The sequence below is a fragment of the Silene latifolia genome, chromosome 5 (genome assembly GCF_048544455.1).
Source record: "Silene latifolia isolate original U9 population chromosome 5, ASM4854445v1, whole genome shotgun sequence".
NCBI lineage: Eukaryota > Viridiplantae > Streptophyta > Magnoliopsida > Caryophyllales > Caryophyllaceae > Silene > Silene latifolia.
The window spans coordinates 18,012,278-18,028,335 of record NC_133530.1 but is presented as its reverse complement, the minus strand read 5'-3'; the positions used below and the strand labels follow the sequence as shown (position 1 = coordinate 18,028,335).

The 16,058-nt window shown below is 37.7% G+C and overlaps 1 protein-coding gene across 1 annotated transcript; it reads left to right on the top strand.

The window, feature by feature from the left end:
- The first annotated feature begins 1,768 nt into the window (after window positions 1–1,768).
- On the top strand, window positions 1,769–9,238 carry LOC141656948 (uncharacterized). Its single transcript, XM_074464042.1, has 7 exons — window positions 1,769–1,898; window positions 5,657–5,743; window positions 7,416–7,554; window positions 7,643–7,698; window positions 8,109–8,237; window positions 8,835–8,948; window positions 9,035–9,238. Exons 1-7 carry the CDS (start codon window positions 1,878–1,880, stop codon window positions 9,113–9,115), a joined length of 627 nt encoding a protein of 208 aa, XP_074320143.1. The 5' UTR covers window positions 1,769–1,877; the 3' UTR covers window positions 9,116–9,238.
- Window positions 9,239–16,058: the final 6,820 nt, after the last annotated feature.

The window sequence follows — 16,058 nt, the reverse complement described above, 5'->3', positions numbered from 1 at the left end:
CTTAGATATGAGTACGGGGATATGTATCCCGGCTGGCTAGTTGTCCTAGCCGGGACCCAAGTGACAGGCCGATGGGCTGCATCGGCTAGGCTGTCTAATACGTTGACTTGCTGTCTTTTATCTTTGACCTTCCTCAATGTGTTGACTCGGTCAGCGGATGCAGAATATGCCCCATCAGAAGGTTTAAGAACCTCTCTGTATTGAGGGTAATTCTTTGTTATTTATACGGAGTACCTTATTTGAGTAATTGAAATACAACTTTTGCGTATCATTTAAAATGATATTAAAAGGTCTAAACAATTAGAGGAAGGACAAATTTGAAACCCGTGCAACGCACGGGCACAAAATCTAGTAATTCTTTTATTTTTATCTTTTATAGAATTTTGAGATTATTTAAAGTAAGAAAGGTAATATGAGAGGATCATCTCTATTGTGGGAAAAAATAATTGAAGAGGATGATAATGACGAGAAATGAGATTGATGAAAGAGAAATTGAGGTGTTCGAAAAAATAAAGGAAGAGTAGAAAAATAGGAAGAAGATTCCTTTCTATTGTGGATGCACTAAAACCAAAATCCCAAATCTATCAAATTCATTTAATCTTTAGTCTTTGGACTACATCCCATTTGTGTAACCAAACTGTCAAACATACACAACTTAGCCACCACCCGAACCTCCAACATCTCCCCAAGTACTCTACCCGTCGCCAAATACCGTGAAATCGACCATAAAATCTTAACAGCTGGATTACTTGCCACGTATGACACCCGTAAAATCTTTTCTTTTTAGATACGACTCCTATCGTAGCGTGGCCCACTAACGCCGCCTTCCTTTCAGCACACCCACATATTTGATTGATCCAATACCACTAGGCCAACTCACTAGACCAACGATCCAAGTCCAACCCATCTATGAGTTGCTCTACCAACTCATGGACCAAACCGGCTTGAACTAGCTTGAAATATTTTACCGTGCTATAACTTAAAACACAAATTGCCCTACTTCCTCCATTTTACCATGTTCTTTTCATTTAATTTTTGGGGTTAAATTAAAGTTCATAAACTTTGACCATTAATTAAAGAAAAAGTATAAAAATTTGTTACCACATTTTATTTCAAAATGATCTTTTATAAAATTATAATTTCAACCAAAAATTATACTCTTTCCGATTCTTAGAAATTGCCCCCATATTACACCTTGGGCATATTCACTAGAATTATCCCATTTTCTTGTTGAGCATATTGTGTTGTGTTAATTAAAATCCTTCAACTTTATTGAAAATCCCGCCAACTCAGTCACAACTTTAATATTTGTGCATAAAGCAAATACATCATTTCCAAAAAATGGGAGGGAGTAATGCATAGTTTATAATAAAGGGTTATGGTAAATACCACTAGTGATTTTTATTTAAGCAACTAAAAGAGAAAATAAATAGTTAATATATACATTAGTTTGTATTGATTTATGTGTAATTTACTCTCTAATTTCTAAATTATATCAAATATAAAAGGGTATTAAATATTTAAATACAACTTTTTTAATTTTACAGTCAAAATACCGTCTATCACTTTTTTACAAATAGGCATTACCTACCTTCCACATTTTACAGTCAAAACAACTTTTTTAATTTTACAGTCAAAATAACTTTTGACTGTAAAAAAATTACAGTCAAAATACCGTCTTGAACACCGTAAAAAATAAATGAAAGAACAATGTGGAAGGTAGGTAATGCCTATTTCCAAGGGTAAAAACCCTAGTTTAAATTGTACATATCCTTACTATAAATTAACATAGGAACAGCCGCATATTTAACAACATTTCTCCAAAAGAGTCAGCTGAAGAGTTGCATGCAAACAAGGTCCCTGCTGTAGGAAACCCCATGGATGACATTATCAGGAAGGTTGTTGAATTGTGAAACGTACAAAGAAGTTGAGTAGAATGATTTGTGATGATATTATTAAACCAAGTCCAAGACTTATATAGTACAGAGGATAGCATATAATTAGGAAACCAATAACAAATCCTATCAAATAATATCAAAACTGATATTGTTACTATAACAAATCATAGAGCAATATGCTCCTAGTATCTCGCCTAACACCCCCCCTCAAACTGGAGCATGGAGGTCAAGAATGCCCAGTTTGCGAAGGAGATAGTGAAACTGACGAACACTTAATGGCTTGGTGAAGATATCAGCAAGTTGTTCAGTAGTGGAAACATGGACCGGTTTAACAATACCCTCTGTAATCGCATCTCGAGTGAAATGACAATCAATCTCAATATGCTTGGATCGTTCATGAAAGACGGGGTTCTGGGCAAGATGAATGGCCGATTGGCTATCACAATATAAGGACATAGGCAAAGGAAAGACAACATCCAAGCTGGAGAGAAGTCCACGGAGCCATTTAAGTTCACAAACAATAGCGGCCATGGACCTATATTCTGCTTCTGCCGAAGATAAAGAGACAGTATGTTGTTTCTTTGTCTTCCAAGAAATAGGAGAATTACCCAAACAAACGAACCATCCCGTCACGGAGCGACGAGTCAACGGACAAGTGCCCCAATCAGAGTCGCACCATCCAGAAATCGTAAGACTATTATCAGAACGTAGTAAAATACCTTGCCCTGGACTGCCCTTAAGATACCGAACAACGCGTAAAGCGGAAGTAAGATGAGCTTCTCGTGGTTGCTGTAGGAACTGAGATAAGACATGAACTGCAAAAGACAAGTCTGGACGGGTGACAGCAAGATAAACAAGCCGACCTACTAAGCGCCGATAACGCTCCGGATCATCAATCAACGGACTCCTATCAGTGCCAAGGTTATGCGTAACTTCCATGGGTGTAGATGCAGGTTTAGCGCCCAAGAGACCAGTTTCAGACACAATATCAAGAGTGTATTTACGCTGATTAAGAAAAATGCCCTCTTTACTTCGCGCTACTTCTAGGCCAAGAAAGTATTTTAAAATACCCAAATCTTTCATTTTAAAACAACGATTCAAATAATCCTTAAAGGAAGAGATTGCCGAGGAAGTATTACCAGCTATAACGAGATCATCAACATAGACCAAGACATGTAGCCTAACCTCATTTTTTGAGTAAGTAAAGAGCGAATAATCCGAGTAGGACTGACGAAACCCGTATTGTCGAAGAGCACCAGCTAATTTTGCGAACCAGCAACGAGGTGCTTGTCGCAAGCCATAGAGTGATTTCTTTAGACGACACACTTTCCCTTCGTGACCACGAGTAAAACCAGGCGGAAGCTTCATAAAAACTTCTTCATCCAAATCACCATGAAGAAAAGCGTTATGAACATCCATTTGATGCAATGCCCACCCTTTTACCGCAGCTACCGCAAGGAAAGTTCGGATCGTGACCATTTTAACAACGGGAGCAAAAGTTTCTCCATAATCTAAGCCTTCGACTTGATGATTACCAAAGACAACAAGTCGAGCTTTCAACCGCTCAATTGAGCCGTCAGATTTATATTTAATTTTATAGACCCATCGACATCCTAAGGCTTTCTTATCGGGAGGAAGTTCGGAAAGCTCCCATGTATCATTGGCTTCAAGAGCATCAATCTCGTCTTGCATGGCACGACACCACCCTTCGTCCTGTAATGCAACTTTGAACGAGGTCGGCTCGACACCCGTAGTTATAGCAGCCAAAAAACATTTGTGTTGATTGGAAAAATTATTGCAATTAATGTAATTTGCTAAAGAATACGGAGTACCTGGGGGCGATGATGACGGACTCGGTGAACTGGACGAGGATGGACGGTTAGTTGTGTCGAGGACATAACCTTGCAATCGAGAATTCGGAAACTTGAGGCGGTGACCTTTTCCCATAATTTGTGGTTCGGGAACAGTGCTGGGTTGAGAGTCTGAAACAGAAGGAGTATCCACATGTTCGGTGTTGGGCTCAAGAGCTTCGGTGGCAGGCTGGTCTGTAGCGGCTGGAGTGGTGACAGGCGGGTCTGTAGTGGCTGAAGTGGGCTCATCCAGAGGGATGTCTTCATCATTGTACCTTAGTGGCTCATTAATCAAATCCGTCGAAATACCAGTCGGACTAGAAAATGGAAAAATGTCTTCATAGAAAAGAACATCACGTGATACACTAAAAACTTTGGTCTCCAAATCATAAATCTTCCAACCTTTTTTATTATGTGGGTACCCGACAAAGATACATTTTCGGCTCCGGGGTGCAAATTTATCACCATTTGTTTTTTGATTATGAGCAAAGCAAAGGCATCCGAAAACCCGTAAATTAGAATAAGACGGAGGGGTACCCAACAACATTTCATATGGTGATTTATTATTAAGGAGACTTGTAGGTGTCCGATTAATTAAATATGCCGCTGTGAGAATTGATTCACCCCAAAAAGTAGTAGGCAAATTACCTTGAAACAACAAAGAGCGAGCCACATTAAGAATGTGTCGATGCTTGCGTTCAACCCGTCCATTTTGTTGAGGCGTACCGACACATGATTTTTGAAACTGAATGCCCTGTTGAAAAAAATATGTGGCCATAGCATTGAATTCATTACCATTATCGCTCCTCACAATTTTTACGGTTTTTGAGAATTGGGTTTGAACCATGGCCAAGAAACTCATAAACATGCTAGTAACCTCAGTTTTGTCCAGAAGTAAGTAAACCCATACGGATCGGGAATGGTCGTCCACAATAGTTAAAAAATATCTAGCACCGCAAGAAGAAGGAGTACGATATGGACCCCAAAGATCACAATGAATTAATTGAAAAATGTCTGAAGCAACATTATCACTCAAATCGAAACTAGTGCGAGTTTGTTTAGCAAGATGGCACACATCGCACACCATGCTCTTATTAGAATTAATAGGGAAATTCAAAGAAATAGATTTAACTGCTTTATCACCCGGATGACCAAGCCGCCGATGCCACACTTCATAAGACTCGCCTGGGCCCACCGTATGCACCGAGTAAGTTTTGTCCTCCGGATTAAGCAAGTACAGTCCATCTCGTAGTTCACCTACTCCAATCATCGTCCTCCAAGAACGGTCCTGTATTACGCAAGAAGTATTATCAAAGAGCAAGACAAAATTATTATCATTTGTCAACTGAGATACGGAGATTAAATTGCAAGTAAGACGGGGAACAAATAAAACCCGCTGTAGAGATATCTTGGCATTAATTCGAACAGTGCCCATTTGAGACGCCATAATACGCTGGCCATTAGGCAGCCCCACGACCCTAGGTGGAATATTAACCGTGTCCACAAAGAGCGATAGGTCACCTGTTACATGATTAGAAGCACCTGTGTCGATTATCCAAAATAAGGACTTACCCGAAAGCCTATCCGAGGAAGCAAGGGAAGCAGTAGTATGCACCACATTGCCGTCGTCACCCGGCATGTTAACAGACGATTAAGAATGTAGAAGACTTTAGAGAAAAAAAAATTAGGGTTTCTGGCTCGATACCATGTTGAATTGTGAAACGTACAAAGAAGTTGAGTAGAATGATTTGTGATGATATTATTAAACCAAGTCCAAGACTTATATAGTACAGAGGATAGCATATAATTAGGAAACCAATAACAAATCCTATCAAATAATATCAAAACTGATATTGTTACTATAACAAATCATAGAGCAATATGCTCCTAGTATCTCGCCTAACAAAGGTCGTTCATGACGCCATGGTTATGTCTTTTTATCGAAGCTTGATCGCTCTCCCTTCGGTTCGGGGCAAGACTTTTGCTTGGGTTCAGGTTTAATCTATCACTTTTTTAATTTTTTTTAAGCATGGATTTACTTATTTTCTACTTCCCTTCCGACTATTTGTTTACTTTTGATTTTAAAAAAAATGTAAACAAATGATTGAAACAGAGGAAATAGTAAAAAGTTTGAGACTTTCCAAAAGTAGAAAGTATTAGGATTGGATATGGCGGGTTTCGTAATTTCTTTTTGGAAAGTTGTCATCTTTTATTATGGAGCACATGTCTTAAATGATTTCTTTTTTGTGGTTCAAACGGACTTCTGTCGTGGGTGAGAATCGAACCCCCCAACTTTACGACTAGGGATTTATGTCATGTGGAAAGTTATGTACAACGACCTTGTAATACCTCCGATTTAATCGAATCAAATCGAATTCCGGATGAATTTTTAAACATGGATTTTGACGCTTTGTGACTTGGAAAAAACATGTGTTTCGTGAAAGGAATGTGATTTTTTAAACATGTTTGATTGTGGATGTTGATTTTTGAACGAATTCCTATAAAAGATTGATTCTTTATTAATAATCAGGGGTTAAAATAGGCGTTTTGCATGTTTGTTATTATTTAAACATTGATTTCTGATTATTGAGATTGTAGATCTGGATTTTGAAAGGTGAATTTTAGTAAAAAGAGGGGTTTTGTCAAAGATTCAATCTTCGAAAAACGTATCACAATTGTCAAGAATGCCTTAAATGTGGTTTGAAGAACCCTAGATTCCTAAAAGAGGGCTGAACATTTAACATCATGGTTTTGTTACAAGTTATGAGATTTGCATGTTTGAATTTGTGGTGTAGTTCTGTTTTGCACAAATTCTTGTATGAGTCGGTTTTACACAGGACTGACAGTCCTGTGTAAAACGGGTTTTTCATGGTTATGATACATATGTTTTGTAATTTGTTGTGTTTTCAACATGCTTGTGCTAAAAAGGTTATTCTTTTCGAGAAATATGGGGTTTTCTTGTTTTTCTAATGGTGATTAGGGTTTAAATTTTGGGGATTTTGTTATTTTGCCACTGAGTCTGTTTATAAACCCGAGTTTAAAAGCAGTTTCCGGAAAAAGGTAGTGTCTTTATTTTAATCATAGGTTAATAATTTTATACTATCATGTTCAATTTGGAAACAGGAGTTCAGAAATAGTAGTTCTGATTTTTGCAATGTCGATTTTGCAATCCGACCCTTTCTCCCTTACCCGCAATTTGCGAGAGCCATTGAGGCACCAAGGTAGTGTTGTTTGTTTGTTGTTTGTAATGATATGTTATTCATTTGATGAAACTCTTTCCCCATAGGCGATCCCGTAATACGTGCATGATTTTGTTAATTCCCCAAAATCTCTGGATCTCTAATAGAAATCCTTAGAAAGTTGCTCTATGTCTGTTTATGCGGTTGTGCAGAGTATAACTTGATGAAAATCATTCTTACAAGAACTAAATAACGCGAGTTTGTTACAATAACCGAGTATCGATCTTATAAGGCAGTTTGTTACAAGAACTAAATAATGCGGTTGTGCAGTTGAATTTTTCTCCCTACTTTATCTCTATGTATTTTAATCAATTGTAAACAAATGGATGAGATGGACGGAGTATTTGCATATACAGATTCTGAGCAGTCTTTCAAGCAGAAAAATAAATTACTGCGATATATTGACCTGCATTTTGTGCAATTGATAGCTCCTACTGGTTGATGAACAACAGACGGCGCAACTGAAGCTGCATGCGCTTGGTCCGAAAGTGGCTAATCCTGATGATGACTCAGATGTTGTTACTGATGATGACTCAGATGTTGAACGCTCAAGGAAGTTGTTCAAAGGTTCACAGTGCACTTTACTTTCTCTGTTTTTGTTGGTAATTAACTGACCATGTGATTATAGTTACATTAACGAACTTGTTGATTGTAGATGCTGCTCCATACTTCATGAATGACCTTGGTCTCTGGATCTTCTCTCGCTCAATGGTTAGTCTTTTTTTATGTATGCAATGCTAGCACTTACGGAGTATATTTCTACGTTTCTAGTTCACTTTTGCTGTTTGATTATTCTCTAGAGTAATAACTCGTGGTCATGTGGATTAGCCTATAAAACATCTAATAGTACAAAGAATTTTAGTTATCTTAGCTAATTTTAATGACTTCGAGTATTGGACGCGTGTTCAAAAAAGGCGAAAGTTATACGAGGTCATGTTTATCTAGCTAATTTTAATGACTTCGAGTATTGAACTGATTCGATCCTTATCTATTGGCTGAGTGAAGGTGATTTGCACAAATAAATGTACGGAGTACAAATTCTTTATTCTCCATGACCGTTGATTTCATTGCGAATGGATTGATAATCTGTAACACGACAACTTGTTTTTCTTTTTTAAAAGGTGCGCAAGGAGAATGATGGCTCGATTGATGCTGCTGCTCAGCTTTCTCGTGAATTTTCAAAATATGATCCTTTGGAAAGCCTTTCACAAGTTCCCATGAACCCGTCATCTGGAATTCGCTGTGCTGAGGTACTCTTCAACTTTCTTGCTGCTTCTTTTTTCTACGGTGTTTACCATGATCTAGCTTTGGAGTCCTGGAGGCCGGGAGACTTTGGGTGGACATTAAATCATTTGCTGAGATATAATGTGTTGACTGCAACGTCTTTACGATTACATTTATTCTGTTTTTGCTGATAAATAATTAACGTAGTTGCTCTTTACCTTCAAATGATAAAATTGATGTTCGACATACTTGCTATAAGTGAAATGGTGAGAGTAAGCTTATTAATCAACGCGTCTGAAAATTGATAATAGTACAATGGTATAGATGGCCTGAAGATAATCGACACTATGATATAGTTAGAATCGACAATCTTTTATTCATTCCATCAAACATTTTTTTGGTTCGTCAATATTTTATGTTCCCGAGTTTAAAGTTTCTACCCAAATTACGAGTATCTCTACTCTACCAGCTTTTAGCTGACCGACAGCTACACCTAAGCAGCAACATGTTGTATCCGAAACAAATTACACGTATTTTATCGTAATAAAGCATTCCTTTGGTAATACTCCATTTAGCTATGCTTGGCTAATCATCTTTATTATTTGAAACCTTTCTATGTACAGATTTTCTTGTTCTTTGCTATTGATGGCGATTTCCCAGGAAATCTATGCAACCGTGAGGTGCTCTTGGACTTTCTTAATAGTCTCAACTCTGGGGATGGCATTCGCAAGTTACATGTATTCCTCATTTTTGTACAATGTTTAATTTAATTATCTCTACCAAATTGCAGCCAAATTATAACCGTGATGTTTATTTATTGCAGGCATTCACTGTGGTTGCTGGATGTGTGGAAGCAACTAGGAAGAAGCTGCGGGAACTCAAGGGAAGCCATCTAACTGCATGAAACTGGGCCTCTGAATGATCTGTCTTAAAACTTCTGAAAAAACTTGTTTGATGGAATCTGTATGTAAATAAGTGGTGAATGAACTCCTGTTATCATCGTATCGTATCGTATGGTTTAGATTTTGCCGGTATGTCGCTCTATCTTGGTTGCAATTACCGCAGTGTGCGTGTTTGTGTACGTCTGCCTGGATGTTAGATCTAACTAGTTTGTGTAAGATTTTACGGTTTTTTCTCTACAGTGTTTTCGTAGGGACGTTTTCTTCTTTCTTGGAATTAAATGGAGTTATATTTTCGTTTAAATTCAGAAATTTGATCCTCACAAATATTATTCCTAGTTAAAATAAGCATCGGAAAAAAGAATTACCGAACAATAGTAATGCAAATACCAAACAAAACCAATGCAAATATTTCTAGCTAATGCTATTTGCAAACCAAACAAAACCAATGCAAATTCCTAAAATTCATCAATAGTTAAACTGCCGGAATCGAAAAATTCACATCGTAATTCTAATACTAACATTTCTTGGAGCTGTATTCGCAAGGGAATGGACCGTCCTTGGTAGATCCGTTCCATGTGTTATTAGTTGACGAAAACTTAACAGCAACGCCTTGACAAACCATCTTCATGTCGCAGGTGTAGCCAGTACGCCTACGAGGATCTAAATTCCAATTGTCGCCCTGAACAATAACCGTGAATTCCAAGGCACCTCCACTAGCCAATTTCGTACTAATAGAGTCAATGACCTTGTCTGGGAGTGGTGTATCGACCGTACCCATTAGTACGGGTATTATTTTTTGGGATAGGGCATCTTGGTGGAAAGGCGCAATTGTTGTGCTAGAGACTAATTGATCATCATATTCAACAGTCGCTTGAAGCGGTCTAAATAATTTGGCTTCTTTGGTGTTGACGGTAAGGTTTAACCTGAATTGTGCGTCCTCGGGTTGATTGCTTGTGATTGAATTGTTAGAACCCGAGAATGTCATTGAAGTAACCTCGAGAAAATCGACATCGAAAGTGAAAGGTATATAATTAGGAGGAACCTCATCGCTCACGTATTGGATACCACGTAAACCTAAACCAAGAAACAAAGCCAAAACCCATAGAATTATGAAGAACTGAATATCCGGCATGGTGTTGGTGAGTAGGTAATTGGTATAAGTACGGTCACAATATTTGCTCAAAACTTGAGAAGTTGATGTAAGTTCTTTATACTTAATATGCATGTTTAAATTACTGAAATAAACATACAATAAACTGAAAGCGGAAGCGATAAATTAAGATCGAGAATAGAACCTCCAGCCATTGCTTATGGATTCCTGAACAGCTTTAAAAACCCGATTATATAACCCGTCTCCGATGTAAACCCGTCGCTGTAAAACACCGTACGCTTTTCTGACTGATTTCGGTTCCAAACCCTCCTTTCTCACTAATTTAGATGGTGTATAGAATGCTTAAGAGAGAGTAGATTTGGTGACCTTTATCAATGAAGGATAGTTCTCTTATATACTGCTCTTGCCATCAAAGAGCAGTTAAACGTGATACTAGAATGGTGGAGTGGATACTGTAAATGGGGAGTGAATAAAGGGCAGTTTTAGTCATGGGTTGACTGCCAAACAAATGGGCCACAAAATAGGATTTTTACAAAACTGAAATTAATATTAGGATTAATATTATTTACTTAATTATTTATAAAAATCCAACATTCTCCCACTTGGCCCATTTAAGCAAGAGAACTTCATACACGAATCATAGCGACGAATTCTCTAGAGCGAGAATTAATCTTCCATGTATTACGATATACTCGGTGTCTCACCACTCACACTTAACTTAATGAATAAACCATATGTTTACTCTAGGTCAAAACATAATGATATTTCTCAACAAAATAAATAACCAAAGAATGTACGTACATAATCCAAAATGAGAAAATATCCAACTAAATGAAAGATTTCAATACAATAAATAAATGTATCACATTATGGGACCAAGTCCCATATTCACTACATGACCCTTGAAACCTTTAGGTGGCATGCCTTTAGTCAAGGGGTCAGCAATCATCGATTCAGTGCTAATGTGTTCTATGATCACTTTCTTTTCTTGAACACGCTCTTTTATGGCCAAATACTTAATGTCGATGTGTTTACTTCGACTTCCACTTCTATTATTTTTAGCCATAAATACCGCAGCTGAATTATCACAATACATTCGAATTGGCCGACTAATAGAGTCAACGACTCTTAGCCCAGATATGAAACCTTTCAGCCATACACCATGTGAGGTAGCCTCAAAACAAGAAACGAACTCGGCCTCCATAGTAGAAGTGGTCATCAATGTCTCGCTTAGTACTCCTCCAGATACACTCCGTCGCTAGCATAAACACATATCCCGATGTGGATTTTCGTGAATCAATGCAAACAAAGAAAGTCCGAGTCGAGTACCCCACCACTTCAAGACTATCAGTCCGTCTATACATAAGCATGTAATCTTTGGTACCCTGAAGGTACCTTAACACTTTCTTTGCAGCCTTCCAGTGATCAGAACCTGGGTTCTTCTGATATCTGCCTAATACTCCAACAGCATATGCAATGTCAGGCCTGGTACAGACTTGAGCATACATAATGCTACCAACAGCTGAAGCATATGGAACATTTTTCATTTGTTCCCTTTCTAAATCGTTCCTGGGACACTGGTCTAAACTGAATCGATCACCTTTCACAATAGGTGCTACACTTGGTGAACAATCTTTCATTCTGAACCTTTCAAGCACTTTGTTGATATAGGCCTCCTGAGACAAGCCTAAAATGCCTCGGGATCTATCTCTATGGATCTTAATGCCAATGACATAAGATGCCTCGCCCATATCTTTCATATCAAAGTTATTTGAAAGAAATTGTTTCACCTCATATAGTAACCCCTTATCATTGGTTGCTAGCAAAATGTCATCCACGTATAACACAAGGAAACAAATCTTACTCCCACTCACCTTAAGGTATATGCATTGGTCCATGATATTTTCTTCAAAACCGAACGAAGAAATGACTTCATGGAACTTCTTATACCATTGGCGGGAGGCTTGTTTCAAACCGTATATGGATTTATTTAGCTTACAAACCAGATGCTCACCATCTTTAGAGGAGAATCCTTCAGGTTGTTTCATGTAAACCTCTTCCTCTAAATTGCCATTGAGAAATGCCGTTTTCACATCCATTTGGTGTAGCTCGAAGTCAAAATGAGCTACTAATGCCATGACCACTCGAAGAGAATCTTTCTTTGATACAGGAGAAAAGGTCTCCGTGTAGTCGATTCCTTCCTTTTGAGTGAACCCTTTAGCAACGAGTCTTGCTTTATGTCTCTCGATGTTGCCAAGTGAGTCTCTTTTAGTCTTAAAGACCCACTTACATCCGATGGTTTTTACACCATCAGGCAACTCGACGAGATCCCAAACTCGATTAGCCGCCATAGAGTTCATCTCATCTTTCATAGCATCCATCCATAAGTTTGAATCTGTAGAACTTATGGCTTGTGAAAAAGACATAGGATCATTATCAGCTCCAACATTGCAATCCGATTCTTGTAGATATACTTCATAGTCGTCAGGAATAGCCGATCTCCTTTCTCGAATAGATCTTCTTAATGGAATTTGTTCAACCTCACGGTGAACTTCTTCCTCATTATGATCCACCCTATTTTGATCGACATTTTGTGGAATTTCTGTATTTGGTTGTTGAACTTGCGGTCGATCTTCAGGACCGTGATCAATAACCAACCTGTCACTTAAAACAGAGGATGAATCTTCATGTTGATCCTTTTCAGGTTCAACTTCTATAGTACTCCCACTGATTAAGTCATTCTCTAGAAATTTTGCATTTCTAGATTCCACAATTCTGGTACTATGAGACGGACAATAGAACCTATAGCCTTTGGACTTTTCGGCATATCCAATGAAATGCCCACTAATAGTCCTTGGGTCTAGTTTCTTTTCTTGTGGGTTGTAAATTCTCACCTCAGACGGACATCCCCAAACGCGTATATGTTGCAAACTCGGTTTCCAACCTTTGAATAACTCAAAAGGCGTCTTTGAGACGGCCTTGGAAGGAACCCGATTTAATATATACGCAGCCGTCTTTAGTGCATCAACCCACAAAAATGAAGGAAGTTTAATATTACTTCTCATACTACGCACCATTTCAATTAATGTCCGATTCCTTCTTTCTGGCTACACCATTCGATCCGGAGAACCGGGCATAGTGTATTGGGCAACAATCCCATGCTCTTGAAGGAATTTAGCAAAAGGACCAGTGCTTGTCCATCCTCGCATATCTACCATAGTACTCACCACCTCTATCTGATCTCACAATTTTAATGTGCTTACCACATTGTTTCTCTACTTCAGCCTTAAACAATTTAAAGGCATCAAAAGCTTCGTCTTTGGAACGAAGTAAGTAGATGTACATATATCGTGAATAATCGTCAATAAAGGTAATAAAGTATTTCGGATCATTAGCGTTCATGTCCGGACAACAAATATCCGTGTGTATGATTTCTAATAGGTCAGAACTCCTCTTAGCACCTTTCTTAGATTTGTTAGTTTGCTTTCCCTTAATGCAACTAACACAAGTATCAAAATCGGTAAAGTCTAAAGTACCAAGTACCCCTTCCTTTACCAATCTTTTAACCCTCTCAATGGAGATGTGTCCCAATCTCCGGTGCCATAACATAGAGGACTCCTCATTCATAATACTTCTTTTTAAACCAGTATTAACATGCATAGTGTTTTGAGTGGTATCATTTTGTAAATAAAGACGATATAAATTATCAGACAAAGTACCTTGACCAATAACTTTAGAATTTCGCAAATACCAAACCAGATTCGAAAAATTAAAGGTAAATCCAAACGGCACAAGCCTTGAAATTGAAATTAAATTCCGAGCAAAATTCGGAACATAAAATGTCTTTTCTAAAACCAAAACAAAACCACTATTCAAAACTAAACTGCATGTCCCTACGGCCTCCACGTTCGAGCCTATCTGGGTTTCTGAATAGATAGAGCTTTCACTTGCCACTGGTTTCCGCAGGTTTGTCATACCCTGCAAGGTATTCGAAACATGGATTGTAGTACCAGAGTCAATCCACCAAGTATTATGAATAACATTAACCATATTAGATTCATAACAAACAAACGCATGAAAATTACCTTTCTTTTTAAGCCAAGCCTTGAACTTTATGCAGTCTTTCTTCATATGTCCCTTCTTTTTCGTAAGAAACATGAAGACTCCTTCTTAATGGTCGGCTCAACAGACATCTTACCCTTTCCCTTATCCTTATGGTGACCCTTCTTAGTACTAGATGATTCTTTATTAGTACTAGTGGTTAGGTTCACCTTTTCGCCCTCCTCCAACAACAACCTCCCCTCCTCTTGAACACACATGGTCATTAATTCATTAAGAGACCATTTATCCTTATGTGTGTTATAAGAGATCTTAAATGGGGCATATTGTGCTGGGAGAGAACACAAAATGAAATGTACCAGGAAAGAGTCAGACATAGTAACTTCCAATACCTTAAGTTGGGCTGCAATATCCCTCATGCGCATGATGAAATCACGCACTCCTTTAGTGGCATTGAGCTTCAAAGAAGTAAACTTCATTATTAAGGTGCTTGCCAAAGCCTTATCAGAAGTTTCGAACTGTTCATCTATTGCTTTAAGAAGGTCTCGAACTTTAGTATGCTTTGACTTTAACCTCGGATACTAGCACACAGTTTTGTCTTTATGAACATCGTGCAAATATAATTTGATTTCTCCCACTTTTCACGATGGTCTACTTCATCTGGTGTGCTAGTTTTGCTTATCTCAGCCGGTTCCTCGTGTTGTATAGCATAATCGAAACGCGTGAATCCTAAATGCAATAGAACTCTTTCCTTCCACACCTTAAAATTATCACCAGTTAATTCAGGAACGTCTATTTTGATATCATAGGAACTTCCAGGTAAACTTGCTGCAAATTTTAAATATACATGCTTAGTAACAAAAATTGAGACTTAACTTTATCACAACTTACCAATGTAAATTATGCTTATATGAATCTAGTGACATAAACTTGCCTGTGGGCTAAAGTCTACTCAAATTAGATGCATAAAAATTAAACTTTATGATGAAACTATCAAACCATATTCATTTCTCAACTCCTGTGGGTATATTAAGAAACATAATTCAATATAACATCCTAATTAATCACACAAATATAATAAGATTCCTGTGGGTAAGTCTCATCACATTACGTATAATTAATTACAATAAAATGTCTAGTTTCCACATGCGATTTCGAATAAAATTTAATCAGTTAGAGATGTTGTGGCTACTCCCTAACTAATAAATTTAAAATCACTTGACATTTACTTTTAATCTATATACTCAACTTTATGTATATAGAAAAATAAAAAAATATATATAACCATAATAAAACTTAATTGGTCTCATGGCGCATGAAACAAGCAACACAGCCTCCAACAAAGAGAACCAAAAAGCTGTCATCATAGTAACAAGTGATGACAAAAAATACTATACATGTCAAAGGCTACAAGGACTACAAAAAAATGTAGAAAGTGGACAAAATGAGAGGCATGCGGCAACAAAAACTCCACAATTTTCAACCAAACTCCTATATAAAATTAGAAGTTTAAAAGAGTAGGTATACTTTATGATAATAAAGGCACTGTAACACTTCCTCATGCTGTAAACATCCATCAAAGTGGAGTATATAAATGTAAAAGGTGGTGAGACAACACAAAAGGTACCCATACAGCACATGCTAAACAATTGACTAATTCTTTATTGAGTTTGACAATACGCAGAAAGTTACTTATAGTGCTCTACTCCTTTATTACTCTACTACTGTAAAGTGTAAACCACATATGAAACAAAATTTGGGCAAGACTTCATCCC